A 16,435-nucleotide genomic window follows, 5' to 3' on the forward strand; every position below is an offset into this window, starting at 1 on the left:
TAAAGTCCTCCACAGTGTAGGGGGCAGTCGAATTGTGTTCACAATACGGAAGCGAGCATTCGGGAGATTGTTACCTCCTTCCGCTAGACCGCTGGTTATGCCTGCATGTAGTACATCATGAAGTAAGTTCATTTTGACTGATCAAACTATATTTTACCGCCCGTCTCTGTGTGTTTATCGACTCTCACATAACCTATGTATCAATTATCAACCAGCTAGATGGAAATGTTTACTGTGGCCTTGACAGTTTACTCCTAAATGTAGCCAAGCTCGAACAATTCGCTTTAGTGATTTCTAGATATTTCATTATTTCACCATTTCTTTTATTTATATTTACGATCGGTTTTTTTTAAACGCGTAAAAATAGTTGTTTTGAAAATGGCTGTGTGAAGTCGTCACATGAGGTTCTCAGATGTAGAACGCCGAAGTGGCTCGAGGTTTTTTTTTCCCACGACAATGAAAAAGACTTAAAAGATTGTGTTTCATTAAAACATAAAAAAAAGTGTGTGGTGTGTAGCGTTTACCGAAAGTAAACATAATTGGCGGGTCGAGAAAAGCCTCCAGGTTGTGGTACTGACCCTGTTGATGACGATACAGCAGCTGTAAGTTTTGCTCTTGTTTTTCAGTCCACTGACCAAAGTGAAGTTGATCAATGAGCTGAATGAGCGCGAGGCCTCTCTGGGAGTGAACGACAATGTTTCTTGGCACAGTGTATACAAGGACAGTGCCTGGATATTCATTGGTAAGATAAATAAGTACCTTATTTTAGCAGCAGTCATAGTCTCGTTGTTACACTTCACTGTCATGTGCTGAGCACTGTATCTCTACCTTTTTTCTTTTTTTTTTCTGTAGGTGGATTTCCCTACGAGTTAACTGAAGGCGACATCATCTGTGTCTTCTCCCAGTAAGTTTTCAATATTACGTCTCCTCTAGAAGGCGGCGACACACGAGCAACGATGGTTCACACTGCTTTTTTGTCTTCCTCAAACACTTTCAGGTACGGAGAAATTGTGAACATAAACCTGGTGCGTGACAAGAAGACAGGGAAGTCCAAAGGCTTCTGCTTCCTCTGCTATGAGGACCAGAGGAGCACTATCCTGGCTGTGGACAACTTAAACGGTATCAAGGTGATGACGGACGCCGTGCCTTATAAGATCTGATGAACATTTAACAGTCAGATAAGCAACATCCTCCCACTGATTTTTGCCATGCCAGCTGGCTGTCCCTGACTATTGTGTCTATTAGATTAAAGGTCGGACCATCCGTGTGGATCATGTCAAAGACTACCGTCCTCCCAAAGACCACGAGGACATCGACGACATCACCAAACTCTTGAGGGAGGATGGCTGCGCTCCGAAGGTCCCTGTGGCTTCCTCCTCTTCCGAAGAGGAAGAGGTTTATGCCGTTCCTGTGAAGAAGGCCAAAAAAGGTGAGGTGACAACTGGCAAGCTCAACTATGTCAAACAGGAAAAAAAAAACATACACGTACATATACACTGCGTGCACAATTATTAGGCAAGTTGTATTATTGATGATTCATTTTGTTATTTTTCAAATACAGTGCTCTTGGTCAATCCAAAATGTTAACAAACCCTCAAACATGAACATTTAAGTAGTAAAAGTGAAGTTTTGGCTTTCTTAAGAGAATATCTTTATGTACACCATTATACGACAACTATTAATGTGCACAATTATTATGCAACTAAATGAAAAACAAAGATTTTCCCATCTCACTTGTTCATTTCCACCTGTTAAAGTGAGAATAATAAAAAAAAACTCAATTAACAAATAAACATTACAGAAATTTCAAAAACAAAAAACAAAACAGTGACCAATATAGCCACCCTTCTTTTCAATAACACTCACAGGGCTTCACAGAGGCAGTCAGTTTCTTGATCTGGTCGGAATCAACTTTTTGTGCAGCCATAACCACAGCCTCCCAGACACTGTTCAGAGAGGTGTACTGTTTACCTTTACTGTGTTCCTTTACTGTCTTTACTTTACTGTGTCCCTGCTTCAGAAGGGCCCAAAGGTTCTCAATAGGGTTTAAGTCAGGTGAAAAGGGGGGCCATGTCATTAGTTTTTCATCTTTAAGGCCTTTACTGGCCAGCCACTCAGTGAAGAACTTTGATGCATGTGATGGAGCCTTGTCTTGCTTAAAAATCAAAGTCTTCTTGAAAGATGCAGACTTTTTCCTGTACCACCGCTTGAAGAAAGTGTCTTCTAAAAATTAGCAGGAGGTCTGAGAGTTGATTTTGAGTCCATTTTCAACCCAAAAAGGTCCAACTAGCTCATCTTTAATAATACCTGCCCATACCAGTACCCCACCTCTGCCTTGCTGGCGTCTGAGTCGAAGTGGAGCTCTGTACTGATCCAACCACGGGTCCATCCATCTGGTCCATCAAGAGTCACTCTCATCTCATCAGTCCACAAAACCTTTGAAGAATCTGTCTTCAGATATTTCTTGGCCCATTCTTGACGTTTCAACTGTGTCTTGTTCAGACGTGGTCGGGTTTCAGCCTTTCTTACCTTGGCCATGTCTCTGAGAACTAAACACCTTGTACTTCTTGACACTCCAGGTAGGTTGCAGTTGTGAAATATTGCAGAACTGGAGGACAAAATGGGTTCCTGGTGGCTTCATGTTTGATTCTTCTCAAATCTTTGGCGGTTAATTTGCGTCTTTTCTTCTCGACACGCTTCTTGCGACCATGTTGACTATTTGCAACAAAACGTTTGGTTCTGTGATCACGGCCCGATCTCTTAGATATTTCAAGAGTGTTGCATCCCACCGAAAGACTTTTTACAATTTTAGATTTTCAGAGTCAGTTAAATCTCTTTTTTGGCCCATTTTTCCTGAGGAGAAGAATCTGCCTAATAATTAAGCACACCTTGTTGATCTCCTTCGGCCACACCCTCTCTCGTTACACAAATACACATCACCTGATATGCATTATATCCTCTTAGCGTTCAAGTTCATAGAGCTTGGAGTTGGAAATTAAGGATAAAATGATGATCTGGTCAAAATAATCACTTACCTAATAATTGTGCACACAGTGTATACGCAGTAATCTTACAAAAGTGAGAACAACCCTCTTAATTTCTTCACATATTGAATTATATATTTTCATAGGACAACACTAAGAAAAAAAGAAGACACTTGATACAATGTGAAGTAGTAGTAGTTAGACAGTGCAAATGTACTGTTCCATCAAAATAACTCAACGCACAGCAATAAATGTCTAAACTGCTGGCAGCAAAAGTGAAAATGTCCAAATTAGCAACTAACTATCAGTTAATTTGCACTGCTAATCAAGCTGTGCACAGACTACTTTACATTGTGTCAAAGTGTCATTTCCTTGTCCCATGAAAAGATATTATTCAGTATTTGCAGAAATGTGAGGGGTGCACTCACTTTTGTGACACACCGTCGTCTTTATTTTTGAACACTGCATTTTCGTAACAAAAACTGTCATTGCCTCAGACAAGAAAGAGAAGAAGAAAAAGAAGAAAGAGAAGAAGGAGAAGAAGAAGGCAGAGAAGGAGAAAGAACGGGAAAGCCGAGCAAATAGCTCCTCTTCCTCCTCCTCACCTCTTCCACCTCGTGCCATCAGAGTCAAAGAGGAGAAGGAGGACGCCGCTTACGACAAGTACAACCAGCCACCCGGTGGAAGCTCCAACGGGCAGAGAGCAAGGGAGAACGAGAGACTCCGTGGGGAGGACGAGGAGGAAAAAATGCGGGTGAGAGACCGAGAGCGGAGGGAGGAGGAAGGGAGGAGGAATAGGGACATGGACAGAGATGCCAGCCGGAGGAGGGAGTTTGACCGGGACAGAGACATTGCCAGAGGAAGAGAGATGGAGAGGGACAGCGAGCGAAGAAGAGAAACGGACCGGGACAGAGAATACCACAGAAGTAGAGAGACAGAGAGAGAGTATGACAGAAGAAGAGACTCAGAAAGGGAGAGAGATGGTGACAGGAGACAGACAGACAGATACAAAGATGGTGAAAGACGAAGAGAGACGGACAGAGACAGAGGCCGTTCATAATAACACAGAGTTTGTCTAAATGTAGATTTAAGATGTAAAACTGTTATTTTTGTCACAAGAAAGTCACTTAGCACCACCTAGTGGCAGCTGATGTCTTGAATCAACCCTGATCCCAAACTGGAATGATTTAATTCAGTTACTGGTCTAAAGGTGGTTGATCTCCAGGCTACGCTGTAACTAGTAGTCATGAGTCCACTTCATTGTTAAACGACTTGTGTGAATATTGCTTGGGTGAATTCTAGGATCTTGTAAAGTTCTTCAAATTTTGTATGTTTGTAATAAAATAAAAGTTGACACCCAAGTAGATGATCAAGTAGACCTCCTGTTGCTGCTCAGTAAGGCAAACACATTTACATGCTTGGCTTTTTAACCTCAAATTACAGGACGAGCACATCCATGATTTCAAGACTCAAGACCCCCAGATAGAAACAAACTGCACCGATTTATTGTAGAAAGAACACAAAGTTGCTCAGAACACAGGAACAAACATTCAGTCGACATCTTCATATCATACTGAGCTGATGTGAAGATGAAAGGGGTCGCTCAGTCTTTTGGTTTTTGTCTCGTTTTTTATAACTGCCCTGCAGCCACAATAGAAAATCTGAGAGCTAACTATCAGATGTAAAAAGGTAGTAAACGTGAGACTGACAGTCTGCAGAGCTCAACATCACAAAGTATTGCCAGTGAGGTGAATTGCAAAAATCCAGATCCTGTCAGACTTCAACAAAAAAAGAAGAAAAAGTCTATGTCGTTTCCCTCATTTGTTGGACGAGCTTAGTTTAGACATGCCACAGAATCAAAATGTCCGTTCATACACCAGGGCAGACATAACCAGCTAAGAATTATGTAATATTCCATTAATGTCAAACAACCACGACCAGCCACAACACAGAGGTCAAAGTCAAAGCGAACATCACTGCAAAAACATGCAAGAATACACGAGGCATTATGTTTTTAGCAGGCTAGTCTAAATGATGTGATGAACAATACAGCGGGGGTGGGGGTGGGGTGGGGGTAACCTCGCTCATAAATTACCTGTTTAGTTTCGGAGAATGATTTTGCTCAGTAACGATACAAGGCAGCGACACCCATTCATTACTTTATCCTTCCAAATGAAGTCTTTGAAATAGGATTTAACCAGGGGTTTCCCCCCCGTGTACAACTCACAATATTTCCATACGCTTTTGCTTCTGCCTTTGTACTGTGTATCAGATGTCAAGCTGTCACAGGTTGTCAAAATACAATGGGGAGAATATAGAGAGAGAATACAAATAAACAGCTTTTTCCAAAAGTTGCTCGGACAAAGCTCTCTTCAGCTGTGCAATTGCCAACATAAACGTGTTACAAAACAAGCACAGGAGACAAATGCAGCAGTTTCTCAGTTTATAGAAAAAATATCCCCACTAGAACTTCTTTTAGTCATTTCAAACATGTCGCAGAAAATCAGCCGGTTGTCGAGTGGAAGTGTTTGTCGGAGAGCAGCGTTTCCTCTGTAGTAGTTTTAATTAATTAGGGGTTCATGAACTATAATGCAACCGTCCACCAGGGGGCATGACAGATGTTTTAGCATCATAGTTACAAAGCCATTAAGACAGAGGAAACGCTACTGAGGTCTCAGGTTTACAATACAGACGTGCCTGTTTTCAGAGGTATCCCACGTTTCTTGCTACAGAAATTTTAAGATGTGGAATGTTGGGAATTGTATTTTTTTATTTTTTTTTTATTTTTAAATCCAACTTACACAAGCTTTGAAAGATAAACATGTCTGCCCATTGTGACAGTGTGGCTTTAAACATGCAGGTTTTCTGTTTTTTTTTCTTCTTCGAAGTACATCTTCATCCTTGGTTGCGTTTCCCTGGTGAGTGGCAGAAATGACCTGAAGCCAACCCAGTCTCCATTTCAAGCTCCTCAGCAGAGCCACGCCCACGCAAAACAGCGTGAGCAGGAAGAGGAGGAAGTCGGTGGTAGAAAAGTAAGGCGCTGGCGGCTAAACAGACTGCAGGAGGAGCGTGAGCGCAGGTTTAATCCTCCACTTCACGGCTTTTTATGCGAGATTATAAAAGGACTGAGGATTAACAGGAATTCACTGCATGGTGAGTTCCCACTGAGGTCGAACGCATCACCTCCAGACTGAGAGAGAGAGAGGGAGAGAGAGAGGGAGAGCGAAAGGTGCGCTCGGATTCAAACCAGCGACCTACAGTTTAACCCCACATGTTATGGCAGACCATTAGTCTGGAGGAAGGGGGAGTTGGTTCGCAGCTTTTATTTTTATTTTTTGAGTTCCTGAGAATTTATTTCATTTTACTCCTCTGAACGGCTGAACACAATCAAGAGCGCAAGTTGTTACATCTCAGCTGAAGAGGGAGCTGTTTGTGTCCCACCCTTCACGGGATCCAAGAGGAAAACCCTTCCTTCCTCACAATGGACGACAGTCGGTAGATGAGTACGAGTTACCACACGGCAAATGTATTGTTTTACTTCTTAACCTGTTTTCCGCGTAACGTTACGATTCTTTTCTCGCCGCTCTGAGCTGAACTGATAAACTGCATTATTTCATAAAACTCAATTTATCTGCACCGAAAATGTCCAGATGTGCAATGAGCCCAACAGGTAGCAGGAAACTTGATAGATTAGAATTTTTCTGTGAAGCATCACCTCAGAAGCAAAGCCAATCGATGTGTAACCGGGACAAAAATGACCCAAAACAATCATCTTGCGTCTCTCCACACGGCGAGTGAAAAAACAAAACAAAAGTCGAACGTTCCCGTAACACCACTAGAGATCTGCAAAAAGCTAATAGAAGCCAGCCAACTGCATGGTGTCACGTAAACCCATCATTCAGAGCGAGCCGGTAAAGAGGAGTCCGTCCGAACCGGCACTGTTGGCACGGGCCAGCAGAAAGTCTGGCGAAGCCCAGCGTCCGGCGATCCATCTTTTTGCTCGCTGGAAGAAACTCTGGACAGCTCGGTCTCGTCGTTCGATCCAGACAGCTTTTCCATCGAGCCAACCAGCGAGGGCCGGCCGCTTCTGTCCCGTGAAACGATGCCGCCGCTGCGCACGGCTGACGTCCTGCCGCTGCCCCTCAGAACATGGAGATGGTGACGTTGATCCCCAGGTTGCCGTTGTCGGCGAACAGGTGGGCGATGGAGGTGTCGAACACCAGGCAGTCGCTGTTCATGATGGCGGCCGCCACGCCGTCGTGGATGGAGCGTGGTGTGGCCTCCCAGGTGAGCCGCCGCCGGATGCCGTTGAGCTCCAGCCGGTAGGCAAAGTTCTCGGCCTGCTTGCGGGTGCCGATGAGCAGCACGACGGCGAAGAACTGCTGGTGGCCTTCGTACTTCTCCTGCTTCTCCAGCACCAGCATGAAGTGGTGGCTGAAGCACGACTGCATCATCACCCAGTCCACGGCGCCGGGCAGGTTGATGTCCGTCGCCAGGAAGACGATGTCCTCCCCCTGCGGACGGAGGACACACACACGCCTGGATTAGTGCCCGTGCGACGCCTAAACAATCCACACATTTTCAACACCCGCTTCTGCCTGGGCTCAGGGTCACGGAGGTCGGCTGGAGCCTCTCCCAGCCGTCATAGGGCGAAGGCAGGGTGACACCCGGGACAAGTGGCCTGTTCATCACAGGGCCACATAGAGACGAACAATCATTCACACTCACATGCACACCTACGGATAATTTAGAGTTTCCAATTGACCTCACATGCATGTTTTTAAACTGTGGGAGGAAGCCGGAGAACCCGGAGAGAAGCCACGCAGACACAGGGAGAACATGCAAACTCCACACAGGACAAAGGTCCCAGACCCGGAATCCAACCCAGAGCCTTCTTGCTGTGATGCAACAGTGCTAACCACTGCACCATAAACCATATGTCATAAAATTTGCACTATGTCTACAATATTTACATGTTGTCATGGGCCACTGCTCCAGAGTAGTTTGCATTTTTCAAAATACAGACTGTATTAAACACACACACACACACACACACACACACACACACACACACACACACACACACACACACACACACACACACACACACACACTGTGTTTGGGTTTCTTCGCACACACTTTCTGGAGAGTGGGAGGCTTTGGGGGGACGGGGGGGGGGGAGCACCGTCAGGAGAGTGTGGGCCGTGTGGGAGCATCGGTGCTGACCTGCAGCGTGGTGATGGACTTGTGCGCGTGCATCAGGTGAGGCATGACAGCCTCCAGCGAGCCGTGCCACTTGCAGGTGGCCCCCGGACACGGACAGGTGTACGGCCGGAACTCACACACCTCCTCGTGGTCGGGCTTCTCGCTGTGGTGGAGCGTCAGCAGGCAGCCGGCCGACGAGTACTGAGGTAAGACGGAGGGAGAAGGAAGGAGTAATTAACAGGCCAGTTAATGAGAAATGATTCATACAAGGCAGCAAATAGATCTTGGGATATGATTTATTAACTGTAGTAGAAAACACACTTTAAGGATCTTCTATGACTGTGTTAATAAATATCCATCCATCCATCCATCCAATCTCTATACCCACTTCCACCTGCACTCAGGGTTGCAGGGGTCTGCAGAAGCCAATCCCAGCTCTGTGTTCATATATAACTTTTAATAATAATCATCTCTTAGATCACCCGCTGCTCTGCCTTTTGGAGGCTGTGTTAAGTGATGGCATCACTAGTCAGAGTAAAATGCTGAACAACAACAGCAGATGGTAGCTCAGTTATCACTGTGCATCACTGTAAAATGCCCCATTTTCTGTCCATTTTAACATCTTTGTTTATCCATCCTGGACGCCAGTGGAGACCTCGTGCATAATTAATGACCGAAAAAAGTCGACGGCTCCCTGGGAAACGCCATATGGAGCCTTCTGTTTACAACCTCCTATGAAAAGGCTGAGTTTTCTTCATCAGGGAAAAATGTTTGTTTCCTACGAGACGTAAGACGGGCGAAATATTCTCAGCAGGTTCCGCAGGTTGAGATAGAAAATCAAGCAGGTTCTCAGCCAGCTTGAGAAGCTGGTGCTTTCATCCCGGTGGTTCGGCAGCAGCAGCACATTACAATGTCACGATTGCAGCCTCCTCCTCTGGCGACAATGCCGAAGGTCACAGTACTGATGGGATTTTCCCTCTCGCCCTCCCCCGACTCATCTCCGACATCAAAGTGGCTATAGATAGCCCAGGAATAGATGGCGGCGCACGGCTGAGGCGGGCTGCAGATGAGCGAGCTAAATGAGGCGTGAAATCAGAGACGACGGACCTGAGGGAGAAGGCAGCGGCAGCATCACTGATGCCGTTTGAACACCAATCGCCACAGAGACACAGCATCCATAAACATGAGGAGAGGAGAGCAGCACCAACAGAAATCTCACTTCGACGTCCTCTACTGTGGATCAACACAGTGTTTAGGATAAAAACGTAAACAAACATTTGAACACAGAAAGAATTCATTCTTATGAGATCTGATCCAAATACGAGCCCATTTTCTATTTCTAGGAAGTGTGTAGTTTCCCAATTTGGGATCAATAAAGTACATTTCTTTCATCCTAGCTATCTATCCATCCATCCATCTATCTATTTATCTATTTATTAAAAAAAAAAAAAAAAAAAAAAACCCACAAAGAACCAAAATTGCAGAGATTCTATGATGAAAAAAAATAAATTGGTTATCCTAACGCAGACATTAAGAAGCGCCGCTGTTGGAGCCTTTCTGACCCACAATGCACCTTGTGAGAATTAATTATTTGGTCCAGTGATAAATCATTGCAGTGATGGAGCCCAAGCCATGAAATCATCATGACATAATCAGGACCGACTATTAACAAATCACAGCCTGACATCACAAGCTGCCACACTTTACCAAGCAAGTGGTCTGTCAGAGGTAAGCTTTGTGATCTGCTTCAGTCGATTTCTGGGTAGAGCATGAGTTAAAAGCTCAAAGGCTCCAACTCAATCACGTCTTCTCCTCCTCTCCTCTCTTCATTCCAACAATAGAATGTCTGACAAACAAAGGAGTGACTCTGGAGAAACAACTCAAACCCAGAGCTCCATCGCTCGACACCACGGCCCAGACAAGCAGAATTCTGATCAGACGCATGCATTAGTGATGAGTTGAAGACTGAGGCAGGTGACAGCAGGGGATTCAGTGTTGGTCTCATTTAACATTCACCGGCTGAAGGTCAGAAACAGCAGCTTCCTGCTAGCAACATCATGCAGGGAGACAACAACAACAACAACAACACAGCAGGCTGCTTCGATCACAAACGCATAACTGCTTTTACACTGACTCCAGTTCCATCAGTGCGCCACCTGACAAACCAAATGCGCAAATGAAAACCGACTGTAGATGTCGGCAGCGTAGTCATCACCTGGATAAAAGCTGCACCACTCGCAGCCCTTCAAACCCTCTGGAGTCACCTGAGCTGCTGGTAAGCAGCACTGTGTCTCTGCTGCACAGACACAGCATGCATCAGCTCGATCAATACTAATCATGCTGAGAGCACTCACTGCGTGTGTGCGTGCATGCGTGCATGCGTGTGTGTGTGTGTGTGTGTGTGTGTATGTTTAAGACAGGCAGTTAAGTGTGTTATTTTTTTTTATTTTTAGAAGACTCCAAGCAGTGGAGTCAATTAGTTTTGGATCTAAACAGGTTCTTTGAACAGGAATTCTCTGCGTTACTGATGCTAACATTTGGTTGACAAACAAACCCATTATTTTATCCTGCTCGTTTTGGCTCATTTGCACTAAATACAATTCAGGAAGCATCAACCTATTAAATCATAAAGAAAAGAAATAAAATAACAAAACGTATGGCCCATAAAAATATAATTTCATAATAATAAACAGTTCATATATATATGTATGTATATATATATATATATATATATATATATATATATACATATATATATATATATACATATATATATATATATATATATATATATATATATATATATATATACATACACATATATATATATATATATATATATATATATATATATATATATATATATATATATATATATATATATATATATATATATATATATATATATACATACACATATATATATATATATATATATATATATATATATATATATATATATATATATATATATATATATATGTATGTATGTATGTATGTATGTATGTATGTATGTATGTATGTGTGTATGTATGTATGTGTGTGTGTGTGTGTGTGTGTGTGTGTGTGTGTGTGTGTGTATGTATATATATATATATATATATATATATATATATATATATATATATATATATATATATATATATATATATATACATATATATATATATATATACATACATATATACATATATATATATATATATATATATATATATATATATATATATATATATACATACACACACACACACACACACACACACACACACACACACACACACACACACATACATACACACATACATACATACATACATACATACATATATATATATATATATATATATATATATGTAAGAATATATGTAAGAATATACATAGGCCAATGGTCCTAGTTAGCTGCCGTCTTGCGCCATCATTTTTAAGAAAGCCCAGTATTGAAGGAAGCCCGTCTGACGATGCCCTGGCTCCCTTCAAAATTTCACATACTGGACCTTTAATGCCCGTTTCTTTAAGCGACCCATCAAGCTAAATCTGTTCCCCGCCTCCTACTGGTGATGAGAAACAGCACTACAACAACAACAGGCCAGATTTTACCAAGATGGAAGCGCTCCATCCTGTCCAGGACTCACCTGGCTGCCATGCAGCGGTTTAGTACGTCCGATAGGTCGATTGGCTCCGCCCTTCACCTCTGACCCCTGCTGCTGCTGCTGCCCTGCATTAGCGCTTAACTCGGCGATGCTAGCCGAACCGACGCTGTGGTGGCGATGCCAGCCCAGCAGGCAGCGCCACTGAGCCAGCTCCCTGAGGAGAGGCAGGCAGGAGGCCGGGCACAGCATCGAACACGCTCGGCTGGCTGACACACACACACACACACACACACACACACACACACACACACACACACACACACACACACACACACACACACACACACACACACACACACACCTGGATTAGCCCCTGTGTAATGCTTCAAAAACACAATTCAGATACAAGTTGCAACGCACCATGAACAATATATGGTAAAATCTGCACTATGCTTCCAATATTAACATATTGTCAGAGGCCACCGGTCGTGAACAGTTTGCATTTTTCATAATACAGACTAATCTGAGGGATTTACGTTGCATGACCAGCTGGAAAAATTGATTTGCCACTTCTGGTTTCAAGCTGCTCGAGGCTTCCTGCTGATAATAAAAAAAGTATTTAATGTTATTCCTGCTAAAAACCAGTTGGGACTAATAGAGAAACATGGAGTTGAATGCTTTGAAAATTAGGACTACAAATTGAGAAAAGAAAAAGCATTTTATTGAAGGTTGGCAAAATGGGCAACCTTTGAAACAAGGTAAGATTTGAAATCTTAGTGACACAGCTGCTGTGTAAACACCAAGCTCCTTTAAAATTAAAATTTTAAATGTCAAACAAAAGTGTTTGCGTATCGTTCGTCCCTCCCTGTCCTCTACCACTTTAGCCGGACAGGCGGTCAGCAGCTGTTCAGACAGACGGCAAAGGCTCATGTGGATCATATAGCCGAGGGATTAAAAAACGACTGGCTGCACGTTGCACCGTGTCAGGTTTCCGCAAAACACGAGGAGGCGAACCCTTTGGTCAAAATGCAATCTCAGTGAAAAATCCAACGCTGGCTCAGATGTGTAGAATCATCTGAGCAACCAGCCTGCAGCGCCACAAGGTTCGCTTCCCAGTGCTGCAGGAAGCAGTCAAGACAAACACGGAGCGAGAACTTTGTCCTGGTTTGAAAGGTCGGCTAACACATGGATCTGATGAGCTCTCAGCGAGAGTGTGGTTTTAACGACAGGTGACAAACGATCACAGCTGATCTGGTAGGATCACCAAAACATTTCCTTGACATCTACCGTCGACAAAAAACCCTCAGCAATTTATCCATTCGTGAAAGCATTTATCAACGAGCCGATGCTGATCGTCTGAATCTCAGACAGAATAAAGGCAGCATCTTTTAAACACTGGGGCAATGAACAGAGGATGCCTCTCAATAACACCAACTCAAGACAATTGATTTTAGTGTTTGTCTCACTTTTAAAATAAGCTACCAAGACACTGCGACGATCAAATGAAAATACAACATCGGCAGGTTCTCCTCAACATTGCATCAAAAACACCAGTCAGTACATAATCAACAAAACACGCACACACACAGATACACACATGTACCAGCCTCGGCGGGTGAATCTAAACAGCAGCAGTGCAGCTCAGTGTCGCTCGCCAGATCTTTCTCTCTCTCTCTCTCCCTCTTCTGCCGCAGCAGCAGCAGCAGCAGCAGCAGCAGCAGGAGCAGGGAAAAACAAAAAACAAAAAGAGCGCCAACACTTTTCTCCCGCTGTGGTGAAAGACACGACGCCGCGCGCCGACACACGCCTACGTATTGTCAAAACATATTGCCACACACACAGACACACGCTCTGTACGGCTGTACAGTGAGGTGCCTGTCCGTCCCACTGACCGGCTGTAAATCACACACACGCACACACACACACACACACACACACACACAAGCCAAGGTTGGAATGCTCGTCCTCTCTCTCTCTCTCTCTCTCTCTCTCTCTCTCTCTCTCTCACTCTCTCTCTCTCTCATGCTCCAACCACCGCACAGCTCTGCCTCGCTGCAGCACACACATACACACGCACACACTGTGTGGGAGAGGGAGAGAGGGGGAGTAAGAGAGAGAAATAGAGAGAGAGAGGGAGAATGAAGGAGTATGGCTCAACAGAGTGCAATCCTGTTCCTCCTTCAAGCATCTGTCCGCCTCCCCCTGGCGCACACACACACACACACACACACACACACACACACACACACACACACAGTGGGCCTGCAGTGTGAACATCATGTTCGACCTGTATGTAAATGAGTGCGAGAGAGACAAGACAGAATTCCAACAGCTGCTGTTTTTTTTGTTTTGTTTTTTACTCCCCTTTCCCACAATTCCCTGGCTGTCCCATTTCCCTCCACCCCCTTTTGCTATTTCCAGCCAACAGCCAAGCTCAATAAAGATGGCCGCCACCTCTCCATGGGCGAAACTCCTGGACACGGGCGCTGCCATCTTGGCTTTTGTGATGTCACTCGCAGGCATGGACACAACACGACAGACATAGTGTGCAGTGGCAATTAGGAGATGGAGCCGTAATGACAAAGTTCCTGACCTGTGCAATCAGGAGCAGCTTTCAGCAGCTCATGACCTCCAACATAGAAAGGTGTGTGCTGATGTGCCAAACTGCGGCTGGCCACCAGGGGGAGGGGAAGTGTAGGGGCCGTCCAGATGTGCTGTACAGCTCTCGCGGATTTCTGTTTTTAAATGCAGTCATACTTGTGCAAAACGAAATCAATACCAGAATTAATTTTCAAAACTCTGAAAAACATGGCTCACTATTCTCCTAAAAACGTGAAAGAGAAGACACTGAAGGTGTCAAATTCCTTTGGAACTGCATACACACCAACAACAAAGGCAGCTGGATCACAACACACATGCAAACACAGGCACACACGCAGGTACAACGCAGTCGCAGCGAGGTGGTGAATAACAAGGTGAATACAGACGAGAGTGCCAGGAGGACGTGAAATGGAAATGAAAACCTCGTCTCTGTTCATCACGTCAAGGCCGTCAAGGCTAACACCGATGATGACCTGCTACTTCTGGCAAGTCACTGTTGCTGATTTCTTTATTTTTCCATGTATGCCTTTATAGTGATTGCAATTGCATTGCAAGCAGAGGATGGAATTTCCAGAAGAAGAAAACAAGTGAAAAGAAAGCCTTGATGTCCAGGGAGGCTCCGAGTTCCATAGCATTAAAGTTAGTTTAGTAAAGAATGAAACTGTCGCCAATGTGCAGGTTCACGACAAGCACCTTCAACATTCCAAGACCAATTATTTCCTGAATGTACATAAAAGCCTAAGACAGATGTTGCTGTTTTTTTTGATAATCTTCACCTGTGAACACAATCTGGTCACCTTTTAGTTTGAGGCATCTATCACAGCTTCCTAACGCACTCCGCATATCTTGCCAAATGCAAGTTGGTTTTACTGCTGGGGAAGCGAGCGAAACACGGGCGAGTTTTCCAATGTGTGAAGAAAGGAAGAAGAAAAGAAAAAAAAAACACAACACAACACCCAACTAGCAGAGTATGCGCGTGCCTCTCCTATGCTGATCGAGACATGACGTCAAACTTAAACATCTTGTTTTGGTGCTCCTATGACGTCACTAGCCACGCGCGCACACACATACACACACACCTCTCAAGTAGCATGTCGCAAAACGAGGAAGTTGTGTGGGGAAGTGTTTGAGACGTGGGGAGCAAGTTCGAGAAGGGAATGTTCTTATTGTCCGACTGTGAGGCGGTGGCGGGCTTTTACCTTGCATGGGAACGGCAGCGTGGAGGCCACTTTCTCCATGGCCAGGTTCCTGATGCTCGGGGTGAGGGGGCCTCGGCACGTCGGACAGCAGCTTAGCTTCTGTCGGCACGGGTTGCACACCAGATGACCCGACTGGCACTGCAGGATGGGTGGTAGGACGTAGTCGAAGCATACCGGGCACTCAAACAGCGCGGTGAGCTCGGGACTCTGCCCGGGCAGAGTGGTCGAGCTCTGGGACACCGTGGAGGAAGGGGCGGCTGACACGGCCACGGAGCCCACACCGGCGGCGGCGGCGGCGGCGGCTGCTGCGGAGGAGGCGGCAGCGGCACTTCCCGATCCCCCGTGCTTTCCGCCGCCTGCTTTCCCGGCTCCCAATCCTCCGGCTCCGGCCCCGGCTGAAGACGGACGGCTCATAATCTCCAGCTGCGGTCAGTTTCCTGTGAACTGCCGAGCGGGCGGTAACGTCATCTAGTGTTTACTACCGGACGTCGCTCCGAACCCCCCGGAGACACAACATGGCGGCTGCCAGTTTGTATCGCCTGCCGACCGCCGTCATTGGACGCGCCACTGTAGATTGACAGGGCATCGAGCCAATGAAATAGAAGAATTACGTCACTAGGATGAAAGCAGTTTTTTTTTGTTTTTTTAAACAGAAAATTAGAGATTATTATTTGAATAAAACCACTGTCGGTATTCATGTATTTGTACTGTGTTTCTTTTTATCTGTTATTCCTTCGTGAAAACTAATCGTGGATATCTGTAAAATAATTTCGTTTTATTCTGGTTTCAACAGTTGTAAAAAAAAAAAGAAAAGAAAAAAAAAGGTTTTCCTACTGTTAACATACGTCAGACA

At 44.7% G+C, this 16,435-nt stretch overlaps 2 protein-coding genes across 2 annotated transcripts; one reads left to right on the forward strand and one right to left on the reverse strand.

Moving 5' to 3' along the window:
- Positions 1 to 4: 4 nt before the first annotated feature.
- On the forward strand, positions 5 to 4,343 carry rbmx2 (RNA binding motif protein X-linked 2). The gene is made up of 6 exons (XM_076032049.1): positions 5 to 122; positions 627 to 742; positions 853 to 904; positions 998 to 1,127; positions 1,246 to 1,429; positions 3,482 to 4,343. Exons 1-6 carry the CDS (start codon positions 118 to 120, stop codon positions 4,042 to 4,044), a joined length of 1,050 nt encoding a protein of 349 aa, XP_075888164.1. The 5' UTR covers positions 5 to 117; the 3' UTR covers positions 4,045 to 4,343.
- A 2,140-nt stretch (positions 4,344 to 6,483) lies between these two features.
- On the reverse strand, positions 6,484 to 16,121 carry siah2l (seven in absentia homolog 2 (Drosophila)-like). Its single transcript, XM_076032050.1, has 3 exons — positions 15,583 to 16,121; positions 8,211 to 8,390; positions 6,484 to 7,498 (listed from the first exon to the last, which is right to left on the reverse strand). The coding sequence occupies exons 1-3, from the start codon at positions 15,994 to 15,996 to the stop codon at positions 7,127 to 7,129; spliced, it is 966 nt and encodes a 321-aa protein (XP_075888165.1). The 5' UTR covers positions 15,997 to 16,121; the 3' UTR covers positions 6,484 to 7,126.
- Positions 16,122 to 16,435: the final 314 nt, after the last annotated feature.

This window comes from Nelusetta ayraudi, unplaced genomic scaffold (assembly GCF_046127955.1).
Source record: "Nelusetta ayraudi isolate G7.1 ecotype Tasmania unplaced genomic scaffold, CSIRO-AGI_Nayr_v1 ptg000033l, whole genome shotgun sequence".
Lineage (NCBI taxonomy): Eukaryota > Metazoa > Chordata > Actinopteri > Tetraodontiformes > Monacanthidae > Nelusetta > Nelusetta ayraudi.

What these genes read in the sequence shown, in the direction of transcription:
- siah2l (XM_076032050.1), bottom strand. Translation starts at nt 15,996, where the DNA reads ATGAGCCGTCCGTCTTCAGCCGGGGCCGGAGCCGGAGGATTGGGAGCC. An exon ending in CGCTGCCGTTCCCATGCAAG is followed by an intron (nt 8,391 to 15,582) that starts GTAAAAGCCCGC and finishes GTCTTACCTCAG; the next exon opens with TACTCGTCGGCCGGCTGCCT. An exon ending in AGTCCATCACCACGCTGCAG is followed by an intron (nt 7,499 to 8,210) that starts GTCAGCACCGAT and finishes CTCCGTCCGCAG; the next exon opens with GGGGAGGACATCGTCTTCCT.
- rbmx2 (XM_076032049.1), top strand. An exon ending in CAGTGCCTGGATATTCATTG is followed by an intron (nt 743 to 852) that starts GTAAGATAAATA and finishes TTTTTTCTGTAG; the next exon opens with GTGGATTTCCCTACGAGTTA. An exon ending in ACAACTTAAACGGTATCAAG is followed by an intron (nt 1,128 to 1,245) that starts GTGATGACGGAC and finishes TGTGTCTATTAG; the next exon opens with ATTAAAGGTCGGACCATCCG.